At 37.2% G+C, this 21,695-nt stretch overlaps 1 protein-coding gene across 4 annotated transcripts in view; it reads left to right on the forward strand.

Moving 5' to 3' along the window:
* Positions 1–21,695, forward strand: part of KCTD19 (potassium channel tetramerization domain containing 19) — a 45,790-nt gene that overhangs the window by 16,481 nt on the left and 7,614 nt on the right. For all 4 annotated transcript variants that reach the window (XM_031950284.1, XM_031950286.1, XM_031950285.1 and 1 more), the window contains exons 3-11: positions 459–609; positions 1,386–1,577; positions 3,466–3,597; positions 14,256–14,466; positions 14,977–15,134; positions 17,482–17,585; positions 18,316–18,458; positions 19,138–19,221; positions 20,376–20,484. In XM_031950284.1, the coding sequence (XP_031806144.1) occupies positions 459–609; positions 1,386–1,577; positions 3,466–3,597; positions 14,256–14,466; positions 14,977–15,134; positions 17,482–17,585; positions 18,316–18,458; positions 19,138–19,221; positions 20,376–20,484 (1,284 nt within the window). The remainder of the gene's footprint in view (positions 1–458; positions 610–1,385; positions 1,578–3,465; positions 3,598–14,255; positions 14,467–14,976; positions 15,135–17,481; positions 17,586–18,315; positions 18,459–19,137; positions 19,222–20,375; positions 20,485–21,695) is intronic.

Below are 21,695 nucleotides of genomic sequence, written 5' to 3' on the forward strand. Positions count from 1 at the left end.
ACTTGCTTTTCCTTTTAAATACATAATGTTATATTTCCTTTCTTTTTTCTCTTTCCCACTCTAGAAATGTCTACCATTAGACACAAATATGTATATGCGTATATACATGCATACACACTTATGTAAATAACCAGTCAAATTTTTTTAGTGAGGCTACAAATCAACCTCCAATTAGTAAGAATACTTTGTAAATGTATGACTGTTATTCCTCAATAATATATTACTTAGTAGGAAATAGCATAAAATTGTTTTACAAATCAAAAGTAAAGAGATGAAAAGGTATTTTAGAATGACTGTCATCATGGTATGTTATATTCCTGGAAATGATTACTTTTTGATGACATAATTATCAAAACACTTTTCCCAATAAGTTGGATGTTATTTATTTTATTTTTTTTATATTAGGGGAGCTCAGATGCTTAAATATTACCAAATCAATAATCTTTTCTTTCCAACAGACTCTAGATAATTTGAAGGAAGGGAAACACCATTTACGTGTAAGGCCTGCAGATATCCCTGTTGCTGAGAGAGCGTCTCTCAACTACTGGAGGACTTGGAAGTGCATCAGCAAACCTTCAGAGTTTCCAATGAAAAGCCCAGCTTTCACTGGTATACCCCCCTTGGAAGCAACTGACTGTTTTGCTGTTCAGTCATATTCTCCCCAGCTGTTACCTTGATCAGTTTCTGTGCAATCTTCAACTGTCCCCATTCCTGTGTTAATCCTATAGGTTTTCTTTGCTTCACATTTCTTTGATTTCTAAGTTATCAATCTTCTAGGATCTTAACAATTCCACCTCCATAACATTTCTTGCGTCTGTCCCCCTTTTTTCTATTCATTTCTTCTTACTGCTCTAAGCTTCAGTTTCCTCATCTGTAAAATTACCTCATCTGTAAAAATCCCTACAACAATACTTGTAATATCCTACTTCTCATAGTTGCTCAAAGTAAAATGTTTCACAAACCTTAAAAGTGTATAAAACTATAGAAATTTGAGTAGTTATTATCAGTTAGTAATATTACAACTACACTAATGGCTAAGAGTCTCTATGTCACAAGTTATTTTGACAGCTTAAAAAAATGCTAAGCCCAAAACTTACCTGAAAACTCACAACAGTAACTGGGGTCCAAGGATGTCCTATCATCTTTCATTGATTGCTAAGTAAAGACAATTCTATTGCTGAGCTTTGCCACATTACACTTCTATTAATGAGCTACTTATTGACAGGTTTTATCTGCAGAGAGAAAAAAGTTCCCTTGCAGGGATTGGTTCCCTTGAGTTCCCAAGCTTTGCAAGGACTTCTGGTATAGGAGTAAGAGCAATGCTAGAAACTTAATAGTCTTTTCTTAACTTCTGTTCCAATTCTTCTTTGCGTTTTCTACTCCAGGGCTACATGATAAAGCTCCCCTGGGACTCATGGACACCCCACTCCTGGACACTGAAGAGGAAGTACATTACTGCTTCCTGCCACTGGACTTGATTGCAAAGTACCCTACACTGGTGACAGAAGACAATTTGCTGTGGCTGGCTGAAAATGTGGCTCTGATAGAGTGCGAATGTAGCGAGTTCCGTTTCATAGGTGATTGGAAAGATTTTTAGGCAGTGCCAAAAAGGGCTGGGCTGGGCTGCACTCCTCCAGATTTCAAACACATTTGCATACTTTTTCATATATGTCACTTGTATTTTGTTTTTAAAATTCTTTGCTTCTTTCCCTCCTTATTAGACCCCTAACCTTAGAAACCCCACAAATGAAAGAGAGGGCACATAGTAGCTATTTTCAAATAATGGCCCTTGAGCGCAGAATAGGGAACAATAAGTCTAACTTTCAGAAAGGAAATTCTGGTAGAATTTCAGGTAGAATAAAAGAATAACTTCCTAAAAGTGAAATATAGTTCTTCAGGATTTGAGATATTCAAAAGGGTGACCAAGTATCTGAGATTATGCAGAAGGAATTCCTATTCAAATTCACTTAGACAAGATGACTTCTGAAGTCCCTTCTGATTCCTGAGATTTCTATAATTCTGATCCTACCTAATGTTCATTATGAAAATATGGCAGCCAGACTTATACAATATCCTTATTCAGTGGAAGTGAGCACGTAAATCATGGCAGAACCCAGTGACTTGGAAATGATTCAGTATTGGGCTCCCTATGTGTCATCCTAAAGACTCTCTTTGCATCTTTATTTTGTGATTGCCTTTATTGCTTTATTTCATGAACAAAGGTTGCAGCTCTTGAGTTTTGTTGTCAAGTGTTTCTAGAGAGGGAGCACAGTTTAGTAAGAAACAATTTACTCTGAATGTCAAGAACTATCACTTTTGCAGTGGTCTTACTGTCATCTTGGAAGTAGAACTTGAAAAAGTTTTTTGCTGCTCAATTTTTCTCACTGAGATGAGTCTCAAATGATTATGTGGAATCTGTTCTCAACCTCTGCTGATGATTGAGTGAGAAAAAGAGGCTTTAAATTAAAATGAGTTAAATAGAATCATAGAACATAAAGGCTAGGGGGCATCTTTAGAATCATGGAACATAAGGGCTGGGAGGAACCTTACCAAATAGGAATTGATTTAAAGAGCTCACTGAATGATCAGTGACTCCTCTGATCATTCAGGTCCTATCCCACCTCCTCAGAACAGAGAATATTAGAGCTGCAAGATGCCTTAGAAATTATCTCGTCCAGCTCTTCTTATTTTCCAGAGAAGAGAAAAGAAGGATTGCCTATGAAATTAGCTGGCAGAAGATGAATTCACCTTCCCATGGGTTTTAAAAAAGAATATCCCCTCCTATCTGACAGGAATCTTATCTTTCCCCATTCTACTCAGCATTCTTAGAAAATATAAACAAGTGAAATACTCATCAAGCTTCTTGATTGTATATAGCTAGATGAAATAATAGTTGAGCTGGGCTTGTAGTATAAGGTATGATTACAATTCCAGTTATTATTCAATATAGCAATTACAGAGCCAATCAGTCATATGTTTCAAACTTCCTGATTAATTCATATGGGATTTTAGAGTTGACTCCATTTCTGCCAAACATATTCCAGTCCAGGCAGGGGCAACCTGCAAGTACAACATGCCAACCAAGGCTTCTCATCCAGCCAACTCTTCTCTAACTGGCAAGAGAACTGCCTCTTTCTGGAATGATCCAACCTTTTGCCAAGGGATTAAAATGGTAAGTGCCAGGGCAGGGTATGTTAATGCCCTGTTAGGCATAGGCTTGGGAGCCCCAAACCTGACCAAACTAGACCTAGCCCATCATACTTTTGCACAGGAAAAGAAAGTAATTTGAACATTTATCTCATTTAAAACTTCAAAATTAAAATACGATCAAAGTAATCACAAATTGGTTCATCTAGGAGAATCATCAACATTAGAAAATTGGGGAAAAGTATAGAAGATGAAAAGAACAAACACAAGATTAAAAACAAGTTCATTAACTCACTATATTTTCTTTTGCTTTTCAAGTGAACTTTCTCCGCTCACAGAAGATTTTGTTACCTGATAATTTTGCCAACATTGATATTTTGGAAGCAGAAGTGGACATTTTGGAAATTCCCGAGCTCACGGAGGCAGTGAGGGTACACAGGATGAACATGGGTATGTCCTCCAGGGGAAATTCCAACATTTCCCCACTCTCATTCTAGGATGGCAATGGCTTGGGCATTTTTTTAAATCTTCAAGTGTTATATAGCTGGGAGTTGCGAATGTTACATGAGAGACACCATGTGTTTGGAAAGAGTGCTAGCCTTAAAAATGAGAAGATAAACCTTCAGCTCTACAAGCTATAGATCTAGAGACAAGCTCAATGACTTCCTTGAGCCTCAGGTTTTTTATCTATAAAATAGGGGATAAAGTTATTTTCATTTCTTACTTTACATATTGTGAGAAAAGTGTTTCATAAACCTTAAAGCATTAAAAATGAATTGTTATTAATTAGAAGAGAAAAAAAGAACTAAAAAGTTTGCCTTACTCCCACATGCCAGATAGCCATCTGGCACTTTGCTTTAAGCAAGAGTGAAAAGAAGAAAATAGGTAATGGGAAACTGGATTCTAATGTGGACTTGGACTCAAATGAAGAAGTCAGATTTAAACAACCAAAAACTTTCTTGGAACCCTCCTCTTCTCTCCTTTCTACCTTACTCAACATAATGTGCTATCCATGTTTCTGGCCATGTGTTAGGATACAGGAAATGCCCACAGTGCTATACAGAGCATGTTAAGCGCCATCCTGGGACTCTTCCTTGGGAGAGTTTGTAGTGGATGGATGTTAACATGAGCATAGAGTGTGTTTAATAAAATTATTTGTTAAATGCATGGATGAATGAATGAGGAATGGAAATAAGACAAAAGATCCAGAGATTGAAGAAAATCTAGCAGAAACAGAGCTAAATGTTTTTAGGGAACGAGTGACAAATCAGGAAAAGCTGTCTAGAAAAAGTGTGTTGTGAAAGGAAACTTGCCCCCTTCTTTCTTTGTGACTCGGAGAGAAGCCAGTTTGATGAGTACACTTGTGCCTCTCCCCCTAGGTCTAGGAACATGACTGGGGACAGATCCTCCCACATCTTCTGTCTACCCTCCTGTGCTCTGGCTCTGGCCTTTCCCTCATTTGCTTGCCTGATCTGGTCCCAACTCTTATGTAGTTCGAGCCCCACTATCACCTTCTCAGACTCCTCCCATTCCAGGTTGCTGCTGCTCTGAAGCTCTCTACCTTCAGTATACCAGCTCCCAGGTGCTGTGGGTCTATTGGAACTACTTATTGTCTTTATTCTTAAGGAGTTTATGATATAAAAAGCCATCTAATTTGGAAATGATGTAAACATCCCATCTTTATAAGGTTTTGCATACAATACCCTTTTAAAAATAGTATTTCATTTTTTCCAGCTTTATGTAAAAGCAATTTTAAATATTTTTACATAAAATTTTGAATTCTAGATTTTCTCCCTTCATCCCTCTTCCTTACCCTTCTCTAAGATGGAAAGCAGTTTGATATAGGTTATATATATACAATGAATACACATATACTTAATAGAAATAAAGGTTGCCAGGATGTCAGATCATGGGTTTGAGGCTGGAACTTTAGACACTGTCTCATTCTTCCCCTTCATTTTATAAATAAGGAAACCAAGGCCCAGAGGGAAAGTGATTGCCCAAACTTCCATAGGTAGTAGGGAGCAAAACTGAGATTCTAACCCTGGTCCCCCAGTCTAGTGCTCTTTCTACCACACCACTATCCATTCTAAGCTGAGCAAACATATTTCTATTCGTTGTGTCTCCCTCTTGAAGATGTTTGGCAAAGATGATTTGCCTTCTCCTCCAGATACCTATAGCAGCATTTCCCAGCCTATAAATGCACAAAACAAATCCCACTTGGCTAGCGTCATTCCAGATGATAAGCACTCTCCCACTGTCTCTCTTCCACCAATTGATATCTTACCCCTTCTGGTCTATTGCCCTGTTCAAAGGCTACCTCCTTCATTAAGCCATCTCTCATCTCTGGCTGTCACCAAAGATGTCCTAATCTCAGTTGGGGTAACTTCGAGTGTGTACCAATCATTCGGTAGATAGTTATTTGACCACCAGAGGGTGTTACAACTCAGTGAGATTCACCCTTTTTAGCAATGAAGACCTACATGTGGGCAGTCTCATCTTTACTCTAGCAGTTATGTACTTCACCCAACACCAGAGAGAACTCAGGAAAAATGCTAAACCAAATAATTCTCAAAGAGAAAATGACCTCTATACCTATCTCCACCCTTTTGTAAGTGTTTGGGCTTCTTCATTAGTATAGAACAGAGGTTCTTAAACATTTTTGGTCTCAGAACAACTTTACCATTGTTTAAAATTATTGAGAATGCTAAAGAGCTTTTGTTTATGTGGCTTATAATATTTTCCTTATTGGAAATTATAAATGATAACTTTAAAAATATTAATTCATTTTAAAGTAATAAAAGCCCATTATCTTAATATAAATAAGATGGTTTAAAAAAAAAAAAAAGCTGTTTTCCAAAACAAAAAAAAAAAATTTGATGAGATGATTGGCATTGTTTTACATATTTTATAAATCTCTTTAGTCTCTGATTTAATAGAAGACAAATTCTCATCTCTCTTTCTGCTTTTAATCTGTTGAAGTATATTGTTTTGGTTTAAGTATATGGAGGAAATCTAGCCTTATATAGAAAAAGCTAAAGATACAGTTGAGAAAGAAAGAGAATAGGCAGATAACATTTTTGTAAATTTAAAAAACTTTTGGATCCTTTGAAAAGAATCTCTGAACCCCTTCAAGAACCCCTGGTTGAGGAGTATGGTTTATGTGGATATATGCAATTAAACTCTTGTCTCAATTGGACACTAATTGGAAAAATCCACCCTTCAGTCTTCAGTGTCTTTATATTTATAGGCTTCTTCCTCACTGTGTACAAACAGGCCCATGTCTCTCTCATCATTAAGAAAAACACAATAAAACAAAAACTCTTGAATCTATTGTCCTTGCTAGCTCCTATACTGATTTTCACCTTCTTGACTAAACTCTTGAAAAAACCATCCCTGGCTTCTACTTTCTGTTCCCATTCAATTTTAGGCCCTCTCCAAACTAGCTTTTGACCTTATTCAAATGAAAATAGTTATCATTGCAAACTCTGATGGCCCTTTCTTGATCCTTATCCCTCTTGACTTCTCTGTAACCTTTGTGACTTTTGATTACCTCCTTTTTGGCCCTTCATTACATTCATATACCATTTCACTTTCTGATCTCATCAGCTCCCATGCATTCAGTTATCTTATACAACCCGAAAGTCTCTGCTAAACTCCCAATCTCATGTTTTCAATTGTTCGTCAGACACCTCGAGTTGGTTATCCAGTAGATATCTTAAATTCTGCATATCCAAAACTGAACTAATTCTTTTTCTCTCCAAAACCTCTCTTCATCCTAACTCCACATTATCATCAAGGGTACCAACATCTTCTCAGTTTTCCAAACTTACAACCTAGACATTGTCCTCAATTTCTCATTCTTTCACCTCCCACATCCAATTTGCTGCCAAAACTGTTGGTTTACCTCTGGAACATGTCACAAATGTCTCCTTCTCTCCTCACACATTGCCAGCATTCTGGTACAGGTCCTTATGACTTCCTACTTAGAGTATTAGAATAGTCTACTGGTGAATCTCTCTACCACTGGTCTCTCCTCACTCCAACTCATCCTTCATTTATCTGTGAAATTACTCTTCCTAAAGCACAGGTCTGGACATGTCATCACCCTAATTCCCCTTTCCCTCATTCAATAAATTATAGTGACTCCCTATCACTTTTAGGATCAAATTTAAGATCCCCTGACCCTCACAATATGCCCCTTTTTATCTTTCTGGTCTTCTTACATTTTACTCCCCTCTAAATGTTTTACAATTTAGTCACACTGATTTTGCTGTTTCACACAATACTCCTCCAACAGCCTTTTCACTAGCAGCTCCCCACCTCCCAATTCCTGGAATGCTGTCCCTCTCTCCTTTTGCCTCCTAGTATCCTTTGCTTCTATCAAGAGACAAGTCAAATCTCAGTTTCTGCAGGAAATCTTTTCTAACCTTCTCTCCCACTCCTCTACTTCCCCATATTCCTCCAGGACCTTCCTTCTGAAGTTACCTATATATGTCTTATATATTCATAGATATTTACATGTTGTCTCCTCCATTAGAATGTGAACTCCATGAAGGCAGTAATCATGTGTGTTCTTTTCTTTGTATCTCCAGAGATTAGAGATTAATGTAATATCTGACATATAACAATAATAAATGCTTGTTTTCTAGCTCTTTTCCTTTATACTATATTTCAAAGGATTCAAAGCTTATGAATATGACAAAATAGAATTGATTGTACGATCAGATTTGACTATATATACATTTATGTATATATTACACATATATACATGTATGCATATATAAAAATATATACATACATATAGTCAAAACATTACGATGCGGCATTTTACATATATGTATATATATATATATTACAGTGTTTTACTTATTACCATAGAATCAAAAGGAATAAAACAATATATATCAAATAAGTACTACAATATTTCCGTGTATTTTTCTGAGATTTAATCAGCCCACAATTTATAGGTATGCTCCCAACCAGGAATTCCGTTTCTATTCTAAGTGCTTAAGACCAAGATCTACTAGTGTCTTCCATTGATTTGAGTTTCCCAAAATAAGTCCACTTGGGGAAGTTAAGAATCAAGGTTCCTTAGCTGGAGTTTATCTTCTCTTCAAGGGCAGCCTGGTCATCTGATTTTTCCTCTGATGACTCTCCTTCAGTTTTTCCCACATCACTGCTCAACTCATAATTCTCTTTACCAGAGGCATAACTTTGGCATCCTAATCTCCTAATAGAAAAGCAAGACCAAAAGCAGCTGTTCTTTGTGTCAGATAGCTTCCTTTTCTCTCTCTCCTTCGCCTCTTCAAGGTTGTGTCTAGGCTACACCTTTTGGTTTTTTCCATATCAGTCAGCACTGGATGGGCATGGCCACTTTTGGAAGCTTTACAAGAAAGACTGATTTTAAAAATATGGAGTTAAGTCCTTGACAGTTAGTGCATAGATATAATCCCTGTTACAGTTATTTTTGTATGTCTTGTATTCTAATATATCATGAGCTCCACAACAGTGAGTACTGAATCTTATTTTATCTTTGAATCATTACGTAAATAGATTGTTGCTGTTAATAAATATTCCACAAAGTTCACCTCTAAATACTGAGCAGCAATCCCACAAATATTTTCTATTACCTTACTTAGAGCATTAACTCTAATAATGGGTCTCAAGATTCAATAAAGTTCTACTCCAATACTAATAATGGTATGGAGTATGCCAGTTGAGATACTTTAAGTATAGTCCAGACAATAGACTATGTCCACTAGCTAAGAACTTAGCTAAATAAGGGAAAGCTCATCACTAGTAGGCTCGTTGGTTGGTAATGAATTCTTTGATCACGACAATATTCGAAATAAAGAAAAAATTTAAATGGCCTTCAGATCTACCCAACCAGCCCTCTTTCACTTCTACAGTAATGAGGACAGAGTAGTAGAGAAGCAAATAATTTGAATCACAGAGTTTTTGGACTGTCTATACTCAAGAACTTAACTCTTAATACCCTATATGTGACATCTTTGTCCAGTGGCCCAAAAATGGACAAATGGACCTAGAGGAAATGATTCATGTTGACCTTGACATTCTCACTATAAATGAAACCAGAAAAGAAAAAAGAAGGTCCAGCTACATAGAAAGATGATCTTCATAGAGCTTCTTCTTGGATAGGCAAATAAAGAAATTGATTTTGTCATGTTTCCGAAGGCAAGAAGAAATATCATTCATTCCATGGAATCCTTGGTCTTCTTTTATTGCAGTGCTTATGGTAAGTCCTTACAAAAAGATCATTGCAACTTATGTATCAACATCTGTTGCAGAATATGAGAAGTTAGAAAATTCCATGAAGAACTCGACATGATCTTCCAAATCATACTTTAATATTTTATGCCTTTAATGCTAAGGTGGGGCCCAAGGAGAGTAAAAAAAAAAAAAAAACCCACGATAAAAACGTGATTCATAAGTTTAAAAAAATGAGTCAGGCCAAAGACTTATAAATCCATATGTATATATGTGTGCATACATATATAATATGTTTGTATGTATGTGTATATATGTATGCATATACATATGAATCGGGTTGGGCACTGGACATAGCAAGGACTTCAATAACATCACAAAAAAGGAAAGTAATTACAATCTATCAGACAGGAAACAACTGGTTAACAGTATAGGAGCCATTTTCAAATTAACTATGTATAGTCAGTACAACAACTTGTTAAAGCAAAGATAATACCATAAAAATGAGGATCGAAATTGAGGAAATTCCAACTCTTTGTATTATTTAAGCTGTTGACACTAAAAATGGTTAAAAGAACAGACATAACTCAGGCTATTACTATTTTCTTGAGATGCTTAATCACTATAAATCAATTACCACAAAGTGGAGTTTTTAAAAAACCCAAAAATTGTCTTGGGCAACAAGCCCATGATTTTTTGGCAAAAGAAAGACAACTGACAACTAAAGAAAACTGTGATTTAGAATATAACTTCATTTATAAAATCTTATGGAAGAAGATGGTAAAAGTTATAAGCTGTATCACCTTATAAAACTGAGCTAGTAAAAGAAAAAAACCAGGTTTACAGAAAGCTTGACAAGAGGCCCAATTAAGCCAGATCACCCCCAAGAGCATTGAAGGATAAAAAATGCCAAGAGGACAACATGAAAAATGAAAAGTATCTGTTATGATCTCTACAAAAAATTAAGTTTTCCATTAATGAACAGTGGAATTACTTGTCCTAATTGCATTCTTAACATACCCCCTGGTATGCTGCATTAGGAAATGGAAATTTTGCTAAAGAAAATAAATATGGGAAAAATAGCTGGACTAGGCCAAGAATACACAAATGAGCCCTATGCTGTAGGCAATCAATTTTTTTAGGTCATTAAGGGATCAATTTTAAAGATATCTGAAAAGTAATGATAACAGGTATTGGAAGAAAAAATAATGGTTCATTACAAAAAGATCAAGAAAATTCAATAACTGTTAACCTGTAGAATAATTGACATTTTTGTATTACTTTTAAAGATTTGCAAAGTACTTTTCATAAATTATCTAATTTGAGCTTTCCAACAATGCTTTGGCAGAACTGTGTACTGCCAAGTATTATTCTCCCCATTTTACAGAAGAGGAAACTGAGGCTCAAAAAGATTAATTTACCCAGAGTTACACAGTTACTAAGTGTATTCTCAGATTTTCCTTGTTCTATTTATCATTTCACGTTACCTGCTTTCCCATCTACAAATCCTTGTGAAAATAATTTACACACGAATAGAGGCTGTCACTAAAATGGCTTTAGAAAGTTATAGCCTTTCATAAACAGTATTCTATAATAAACTATGTCTTTAAGACATGCAATTAAAAGGGGCAGCAAATGCAAGACTCCTCTGTGTTTAGTTTTGTACTATGACATTTTTTGATTCAATACAGCTAAATACTACCTTAAATGCTCTCCTCCAAGGAGATATCTTCCATGTCTCCCATCTGTTATAATTATAGATGATTCCTGGAAAGATGTCACAACTAAAAGATGACCACAACTACAGAACTTTGTTCTGTAACAATGATATTAACAAGGAAAGCATAAAATAGGTATGTCTGAAAAAGGTGCTTGTCACTGTCATGAATGATTCCCACAAAGTCCAAATAGAAGAGACATTGCTGATGTGATATTCCACATATGCTTTTGTTTCTATATGGATATGCTGATGGCACCAAGCCTAAAACACTGCAGAGCTTGCTAAATGAGATAATTATGCAAGAGAATTCAGTCTTAACTATCCACTCAGGGGAAAAGTGCAGGAAGAATACCTGTTGTTCAGGCTGTAATATATAATTGAATGGATAGTCATTAGAACTGATCCACCAGTACATCCATCTTGGACAGACATTACAGATAGATAATGAGTTGGGTGAAGAATTGAATAGGAAGAAATGAGACTGGGTTGTATGTGGAAAGTTGTGTAGCACTTTTATTGACTCCAAGCTTTTTCTTGAAATATAGGTCCATCATTTTAAAAAGTCAGTATTCTAATAATGAGGTACCACAGTTTCAAAAAGTTTCAGGTCACAGAAAAGAAAATGGAAAGGCACAAAGTGGATATGAACGGACTATAAAATATTACTAACAAAAAAAATTGCACAAAAATGGTATAAAATCAAATGCATCACTGGAGATAGGTGGATTGGTCATGGTTCAAGCTTGAAGGATAGATAGTCCACCTGCTTCACTGGGATCCAAGCAATATCAAGAGACCCAAAGAAAGGCCCCAGGCACATTTGGTGACCCCATTGTGGAAGATTTAGGGAAGGATATGGACAAATATTGGACTAAATAAAAAAGGGGGGAATAGATTTTATTTTATTTTATTTTATTTTTTTATTATAGTAACTTTTTATTGACAGAACCCATGCCAGGGTAATTTTTTTTTACAACATTATCCCTTGCACTCACTTCTGTTCCGATTTTTCCCTCCCACCCTCCACCCCCTCCCCTAGATGGCAAGCAGTCCTATATATGTTGAATGTGTCCTAGTATATATATCCTAGATACAATGTATGTGTGCAGATCCAAACAGTTTTCTTGTTGCACAGAGAGAATTGGATTCAGAAGGTAGAAATAACCCGGGAAGAAAAACAAAAATGGCAAACAGTTTACATTCATTTCCCAGTGTTTTTTCTCTGGGTGTAGCTGCTTCTGTCCATCATTGATCAACTGAAACTGAATTAAGTCTCTTTGTCAAAGAAATCCACTTCCATCAGATTACATCTTCATACAGTATCATTGTTGACGTATATAATAATCTCTTGGTTCTGCTCATTTCACTTAGCATCAGTTCATGTAATTCTCTCCAAGCTTCTCTGTATTCATCTTGCTGGTCATTTCTTACAGAACAATAATATTCCATAACATTCATATACCACAATTTACCCAACCATTCTCCAATTGATGGACAGCCATTCATTTTCCAGTTTCTAGCCACTACAAACAGGGCTGCCACAAACATTTTGGCACATACTGGTCCCTTTCCCTTCTTTAGTATCTCCTTGGGGTATAAGCCCAGTAGAAACACTGCTGGATCAAAGGGTATGCACAGTTTGCTAACTTTTTGGGCATAATTCCAGATTGCTCTCCAGAATGGTTGGATTCATTCACAGCTCCACCAACAATGTATCAGTGTCCCAGTTTTCCCGCATCCCCTCCAACAATCATCATTATTTTTTCCTGTCTTCTTAGCCAATCTGACAGGTGTGTAGTGGTATTTCAGAGTTGTCTTAATTTGCATTTCTCTGATTAATAATGATTTGGAACACTTTTTCATATGAGTGGTAATGATTTCAATTTCATCATCTGAAAATTGTCTGTTCATATCCTTTGACCATTTATCAATTGGAGAATGGCTTGGTTTCTTATAAATTAGAGTCAGTTCTCTATATGTTTTGGAAATGAGGCCTTTATCAGAACCTTTAACTGTAAAGATGTTTTGGGGGAATAGATTTTAACTACCACCCTGGAGAAATTATCCATATCATATTGATCATAGATTCGCCATCAAAGTATAGAGCTGAAAAAACAGATAATCTCTACCCCTTCTTTTACATTTGAGGAAACTTACAGCCCAGAGAGGTTGTCATTATCCCAATCACATAATTATTAAATAGCAGTATGCAAGTGGGATCTATGTGCCCCAGAAAGAAGTTTAACCCAAATAACCATATTGATCTTTATCACAGAAGAGCATCATGTTCCACTGGAACTTTCTACCTGTGTCTCTGATAGATCATATGAATCCAGAGAGCTCCCGTTTTTCATAGTGGCTGCTTGTGAGTTAGGAGTCAACTGATAATATTGGTATCCAGCTTTGCTTAGGAAACTGTTGAATTCAAGCTCTGAGTTGAATCTGGAAACAGAAGGCACAAAGTACACTGCAGTGTTGAAACTAGGTGTTTTCTGTGGTCATTTCTGAGTAAAAAACACAATTGACATAATAAGTTGTAAAAAAAAGTTTTGGTCTCTAATTTCAAATAATATGCTATCTATAGTGATAGGTGAGCTAAAATATGAACCCTTTATGAACTTCTATCTCATTCTTCTAATTGATCCATCTTATCTCAGAACTGATCCTTCCTTAATGAATTTGTCATATTCTAATTTGTTTGCTTACATGTCTTTCTTCCTTTCATTAGATTGTAACTTGCTTGAGGATAGGGAAAATGTCTTATTTAATTCTGTATTTCCTCTAGCCTTAGACACAATGAATTGTACTTAGTAGCTGTAGAACCATTGACAAATGACATCACTTCTATAAGCCTCATTCTTCATCTGTAAAATCTGACAATTATTCTTTTTTGACCTGTGTGATTTTACATGGTTATTATAAGGGAAATGCACTGTTTTTATATGTGGTAAACATTTGGTAAATATTGAGTGACTAAACAAATTGGGGTTTATAGCAGGAAACAGCATCTCTCCAATAACATTTTGTCAACAAGTAATACTTGATTAGAGTCCTCTGGCAAGTAAAAAATGGCAGAACTAAACTCAATTCATGGAAGCTTCAGTAAGCTGCTATTAGCTACTTAGGGATGTTTCCCTTACATTTTTCTTCCATGCAGGTAACTGTTCCCGAACCACCTGTCACCTTCCAAGTCCTGGAAAGGGGGGAAGAGCAGCCAACCTGGAATCTGTAAAGCCCCTATATATGATGGCCCTTGGCCTGCTGGTCAAATATCCTGATTCAGCACTGGGACAGCTCCACATTGAAAGCACTTTAGATGGAAGCAAACTGTATATTACAGGGAATGGTGTTCTCTTTCAGCATGTCAGGTAAATCCCTGAAGATTTCCCTTTGAGAAAGGTATACCATTGAAAATCTGATTTTAGCTTTTAGTTTTACTAAAAATAAAACCCTAAGCTGTCCAGAAAGGGTCCCTAAACTGCAGAGGAATGAGATAACTTCCATTTTCTTGCTTTTAACAAGTTTGGCCTATGTAACATTAGAATCATGGAAAGGACCTCTGTTTAACATGGGTTCTAATGTTGTCTTTCTAGCTCCCTAATCTCTTGTAAGGATAATAGCCAGAATAGCAGCACAAGAGAGTCAGGAATTGGAAGGAATGGGAAGGAGATCCTGAAATTTCTAGAGTATTTTTATAGAAAAACATAACCAGAATTTCTTAAATTTTAACCAGGGAAGAATATTTGGAGACAATAGATTAGAATTAGTGCTATGTTCTTAGTACTATTTGTTTAAAGAATCAATATCCTCAAAATTGAGGGTTTGGGGGAGAGGGGAAAGGATCAAGCTCTCCATGACAAAGTTTCTCTTTTGGATAGGAATTGGCTGGGAACCTGCAGACTGCCCCTAACAGAGACAATTTCAGAGGTATATGAGCTCTGTGCCTTCTTAGACAAGAGAGACATCACCTATGAACCTATGAAAGTTGCTCTGAAAACACATCTTGAACCCAAAACTCCAACTCATAAGTTGCTTGGTAAATGAGTATATTAATGAATCTGTAATTTAACATCAAGGGTAAGGGTGTTAATGATTGTAAAGATGTGATAAGTAATATGAAATACAGATGGGCCTAGGACAGTATATGAAAGAAATAAAAACCCCTTGGTGTTTTGATCAGAAATAAAAATTTCTGTGTAGCTTGAGGTCAGAGCTCCCTATGTTACCCAAACAACTACAGGTAGCAAACAGTTGATATTATTATAAAATAACATCTGTCAAGCAATCATAAGGTCCTGGCCACTATAGGACATGGGAAGCAACCATATCTGCTCTTAGCCTCATATTATTTTTCCTCATATTATTGAGCACTTAACCACAATGACCTCAAATGAAAAGTAAATAATTTAGTTTGGGTGCAGTTGTATTAAATGTATGTATCAATTTATTTTACACATCTAGTGAAATCTATTCCTCAATTAAAGCTGGAGATTCTGTTGAAACTAGTTTCCAAACATGCAAATGGAAGCTTAATACATTTATCCCAAGAACTAGGGGTTATACATTCATTTTTATGGAATAAACTTCTGGTTGTTGTTTAGTTGACCAGTTGTGTCCAACTCTTTTATGACCCCATTTGGGGTTGTCTCAGCAAAGATACTGGAATAGTTTGTCATTTCCTTCTCCAGCTCATTTTATAGATGAGGAAACTGAGGCTAACAGGGTGAAATGACTTGCCTAGGTCACACAGCTAGCACATATCTGAAGTCAGATTCGAACTTAGGATCTTCTGACTCTTAAGGTCTGTACCCTATCTATTGTACCAACTAGCTCCCTATAAAGAATTTACTATTCTCCATATATCTTCTCTCTGTAGAAATTATAGTGGCTCTAGCTTGATGATTCTACAAACATATGCATAACTGTTACTACAACCACAAATCCTCAGACAATGCTTATTCCTTTAAAAAAAACTTTTTAATTTTAAAAAATTTAATATTTTAGTTAATCCCAATTATATGCAAAAACAATTTTTAACATCTTTAAAAATTTTTGAGTTCCAAATTCTCTCTCTTCTCTTTTCCCTCTATCCTTTCCCTGCCTTTTCATTGGTAAGTCAAGCTATTTGATATAGGTTTTGTAAGTACAGTCATGCGAAAAATGTATTTTCATATAGAGTCATGTTGTGAAAGAAACATAGACCAAAAAAAGGAAAAATTAAAGGTTTTATTTAAAAGAATGCTTTGATCTGCATTCATAATCCATCAGTTCTTTCTCTAGAGGTGGATAGCATTTTTCATCATAAGTTCTGCTGAACTGTCTTGAATCATAATATTACTGAGAATACTCTTAAATGATTCACAGTTAGATTCCTTTTTACCAAGTCCTATGAAATGTCCCAAACACTTAAAGTAGCCACTTAAAAAAACAGACTCAGCCCCTGAGATGAAGTTGGAAAATCATTTACCTTAAATGTCTACTTGAATAAAGTAGATTGCTTTACAGACAATGTTTTCTGAAGGGACCAGGCTCCTTAGTTCCTGGCCACTTTCTCCAAAACAATACTAAATCACATTTATTTGATGTTTATTACTTATAGAGCACTTTTTTTTTTCACAGAAACCCTATGAAATATGAAGATATCCCTATTTTACACATTAGAAATGACCAAATGTCCACTATGTTGATATGTCCAAATCTTATTCACTGAAAGAAATCTGTAGAGAGAAATGTGGCTGGATCATTGTCTGTGAGGAGTATCAAAGGTCACTTTAATGGATAAGGAAACCAAAGTACAGAGAGATGAAATGACTTATGTGAGATCACACTTGTGTAAGATAGTGTGGACTGGGTTTGTGTGCAGGTCCTCAGAGTCTTAGCTTCTGTGCCCTCTCCATGGCATCTGTTAGAAAGCAGAAAAGGTGGTATGTGATGACCGTGCTAGCACCCTGGATGCCTTAGAATCAGCCGGAGTCAGGATAAGCAAAAGTCCTCAGTCTTTATTCTTGGTCTTTCAGGGTAGAAGTGAAGGGTATGGAGGCAGAATCTCTGCGACCTCCTTCTTCCTCGCTATCGTGACTCTGGCACATCTTATTCCACCCCTCCTACAATCCTCTGAATATACCAGTCATTGAGCCAGCACAGGATAGTGGGAAGGGCCATTTTCCAAGCATATGCTTATAGAGTTTTGTCCAATCAGTAGTTAGCCTCAAGTGCTAGGCTGTCCTGACCTCAGTGCATTGAATCAAGAGTTTCAACCCTCTACAATGGTGACTGATTCTGTGGGCTGTATCTCAGGGTATTCACTGTATAGGTTCTAGAAATTCCTGACCTCATTCCCCTTCAGGTTCCATGATATCTCCATTTTAATTGGTTTTCCTTAGATGAAGCTTGGACAGCAGAAATCACAGTCTATTCACCTCATCAGATTGTGAAGGTTTATGTAGGAAGTCACTGGTATGCAACCTCCCTACAGACCCTTCTGAAGGTACCACTCTCTATGGGTTTGTCTTTCTCTTCTTCCTTTCTGATTTGTTTTCATAAAGAACCAATCACTATGTTTCATAATAATGACAGTTTAAATTTTACAAAGGGCTTTAAGGTTCATAAAATATATTATTTCATTTGATTTCTACAACACTGAAATAGATACTGTAAATATTATTATTATTCCCATTTTCTAGACAAGGCTTAGAGGCTAACAATTTTCCCACCTTTCATAAGGGTAGTAATTGTGATCCAAACTGAAGTTTTCTGACCCTAAGTACACTGCTTATCACATTATGCCATTCATGGACAATTATAAAAAATTTTTAACAAGAGTCTACCTACATGCTTTTTCTGCCAAAATCCAGTGGCACTGAGGAGTAGGATGGGGGACTGAGTAGGGAGGATCCCTCTGTGTTTGGTTTAGGATTTAGAACACTGGGTCAAGTGTGATTTTCAGGTACCATCAAATAAGAGCTGATCTAGGGAACAGGGAGAAAGTAAGAAGCCCCACAGAGACAACACATTGAGATGTTAGTAGGAAAGATCTCCTGATGCTTTGGCTTCCTGCCAATCCAGTCTGGCTGAAAGGGCAGGTAGAAGATCTTAAAGTTTATCTTCTAGTAGAGGATGATGCAGGAACATGACATGGGAAACTAGGGAGCCCAGAAAAGATCTGTGTCTTACTAAGAGAACTAACTCTTGGAACTAAGGTTGGTTTCCTTCTCCAGTATCCAGAACTGCTGTCTAACCCACAAAGAGCATATTGGATTACATATGGACAGACACTTCTAATTCATGGAGATGGACAAATATTCAGACATATTCTCAACTTCCTTAGACTTGGCAAACTGTTTTTACCAACTGAATTTAAGTAAGTGAAATAAAAGGAAAGGCACCCAGAGAAGATTGTTTAGAGTGATATCAGCTCTCTCCAAAGGCAATCAATCTCTTAGAGGACATTGGGAAGGATAAATTTTTTCTCAGATGTGAACTGAGGTAGTCTCCAAAAGAGATGAAACAAGCATTCTGGTTTCATTACAGTAGGAAAATGTAAACTTTTAGAACTAAAAGGGGCTAAAGAGACAATCAAATCTCTATTTTATAGATGAAGGCTTCTGAGCCCAATAGATACTGAGAGACTTACTTACCTAAGGCCACATAATAAGATGCTCAGAAGTGAGATTAGAAATGAGATTTTCTGGCATTTGGTCCCTATTGGGTTTATTACAAGATGTTACTGATGCTGTAGCATTGATACTATAGAGTAGGGGTGGGAAATGTCTGGATGGGAAGCCATAGTGGAATATGGAACCCCAAGAGCAAAGTTGTATCAAAGACCAGGGAGATAGAATATCTACCTGTTCCAAATTTGACTAAAGCCTATGTGTGGACCTTACCTTTAATCCCTGGGCACTTACTGCTTCTTTGATTGTCATATCAGGATCTTAGTGTCACAGGTACCAAACGGAACTCAGAATTCATAAGCACAGTCCCTGTCCAGCCTAGGATTGGAACCATCGCCAAACTGACATGCCTATTATTATTTTCAGAGAATGGCCTCTCTTCTGTCAGGAGGTTGAGGAGTACCGAATCCCCTCTCTATCAGAAGCCCTTTCTCAGTGTGAGGCTTACAGGTAAAGAAAATCTTTTCAGGAAATAGAAGCAAGGGATTTCCATTGTGTCCCTTTAGGCAGAGTTCCCTAATCTCCAAAATATACTTGCTCTATATGATATAGACCTAGAACCAATGCAGAAAAATATCTAAAGGGGAACAATACTGCTGAGATACTAATAAATTCTTCTATAACATGTTTAAAAATAATAACTCATATTCCTTTGGCATTTTATGGTTTACAAAGCACTTTCTTCAAAGAAACCCTGTGAGGTAGGTGGTAAATCACTTATGTTGATGAGAACTTAGAGACAATCTATTTCATTTGACTGATATGGAAACTGAGTCCCAGTCAGAGTAAATCTTGTGCCCAGATTTACCCAGTGAGACTTCAGGCAAAGGTAGGACCAGAACCTTTGTTTTCACATTCTTAATTCAATGCCCTTTAGGCTATTTTGTGCTATAAAGTCCTATGTGTGACCAGAGCAGGTAGTACAAGGAGCATCACTACCACATTATGGACGAGGAAAATGACGGTGAGAGGGGAGGCAACTTGCTTAGGGTTATCTATGGGACATCTGAGTCCAGGTCTGAGCCCAAGGCTTGGGATTCCAAGTCAGGGTTGGTTCTCTTACACTGTTCAAATGCCCATTGAGTAAGCAAACATCCTGGAAAAGAGGAACTGCAATTCCCACTTAGGGAAAAGGAGATGAGATCCCAAACACACACACACACACACACACACACACACACACACACACACAAAAGCAAAACTGGGATAAAACCTTAAGGGATTCCCTCCCACAAGTGCCTCAGCCCTGGGATTCTCGTGCTTTGAAGATACTTGGGTAGTCAGCAATTAGACTAGATCAGGAAATCAAGAGTGTAGGACATACCATGGAAGAAATGGTTTGTCTGAATCAGTCAAGTCTAGATCAGATTCATTCTTGTTAAGATTTCTTGAGTTCCCTGCCTCACAGGGTTCTGTCCAAGTGCTGCAATAGTGGGTGAGGTCTGCCACGCCTCCCACAGCCTCACTAGCAGCCAGCTCTAGGCTCATATATGGCCTCTGCCATCCCTGCTTCTCACCTTCTTGAATGCCATGGACATTCTCACCTGTGGGGTGATGGGGGATGTCTGTCTGCTCACTAACTGGGCCCTAGTTGGGTTTTGCAGATCCTGGACCCAGGAGAAGGAGTCAGAGAATGAAGCAGCTTTTCCCATCCGGAGACTGCATGTAGTGACTGAAGGTCCACCTGTTGAGCTCAACCGTGGCTCTAAGGAAGTAAGTACTGGAGGCACACAGAGTTCCTTCCTGCCTTCCGCTCAGATTCTGGGTCGGTCACTTAATTTCTGAGTTTCAGTGTCCTTATGTGTGAAATAAAGATATGTGCACCACAGATTTCACAGGTGCTAGAAGCAAAGTACTTTGTTTGGATTAAGATATTCACTATTATCATCATAGCAGGTAGAATTTATATAGCACTTTAAGGTTGGCAAAATACTATCACAACAACAACAATAGCTAGCATTTATACAGCACTTACTATGTATGTTCCAGGCATTATATTAAGTGATTTACAATTATCTGCTCGTTTGTTCCAGAAGCCCTGGAGATAAATATTATTATTATCCCCATTTTACTGAAGAGAAAACTGAGGCAAAGAAAGATTAAGTGGCATGTCCCAGAGCTAGTAAGTAGCCAAGGCCAGGTTTGGACTCAAGGCCTTCCTGAATCTAGGCCCAAAGCTCTGTCCACTTAAATGCCTCAGTAACACCTCTTCTTTGGCAGGTCCCTCCAGCTTTGACTAAATTGTGATTTGTGATTAATTAGAGACTTCAGAAAACTCTGTCTCTTATGGACAGGGATCATTTCTGGGTAAAGACCCTTTTAGATTTGCTCTGTGCTTTCTTTCAGAGGAGCTCAAACTTTTTAAATAGGAAGCCAGTTCATTGTCTCTCAGACTGCTGGAGGGCCGGACTATAGTAAAAATAAAAACTTTGTTTTGTGGGCCTTTAAATAAAGAAACTTCATAGCCCTGCGTGAAGGGGATAATTGTCCTAAGCTATTGCATCTGGCCCGTGGGCCATAGTTTGAGGACTCCTGTGATAATACCTATTAATATCACTGCCGCTGTTGGAGAAAACCTACCTTTGTTTCAACCTTCCCTGGCTCCCCAGATGACTGATCACAGCCTAGATTAGAGTAATTTATCAAGTATGAGCTCCTTGGGGGACTGGACCAACTCATTAGTCTTTGGATTGAGAGGTAATGTGGAATAATAATGGCTCAAATGGCTCACTTCTAGAATGCTCTGTGAGCACTGGATTTGAAGTCAGAGGACCCAGTTTCAAATCCTCACTTTGCTTTTTCCCCCTCTTACCCTGAATAAGTCATGTAAAGTCTCAGGGCCTCAGCTTTCTCCTCTGTGAAATGAGGGGAGTTCTGCATTACCTTCAAAGTTTCCTGATACACCCCTTGAAGCAGGTAGTACA

Source organism: Sarcophilus harrisii, chromosome 2 (assembly GCF_902635505.1).
Source record: "Sarcophilus harrisii chromosome 2, mSarHar1.11, whole genome shotgun sequence".
Classification (NCBI taxonomy): domain Eukaryota; kingdom Metazoa; phylum Chordata; class Mammalia; order Dasyuromorphia; family Dasyuridae; genus Sarcophilus; species Sarcophilus harrisii.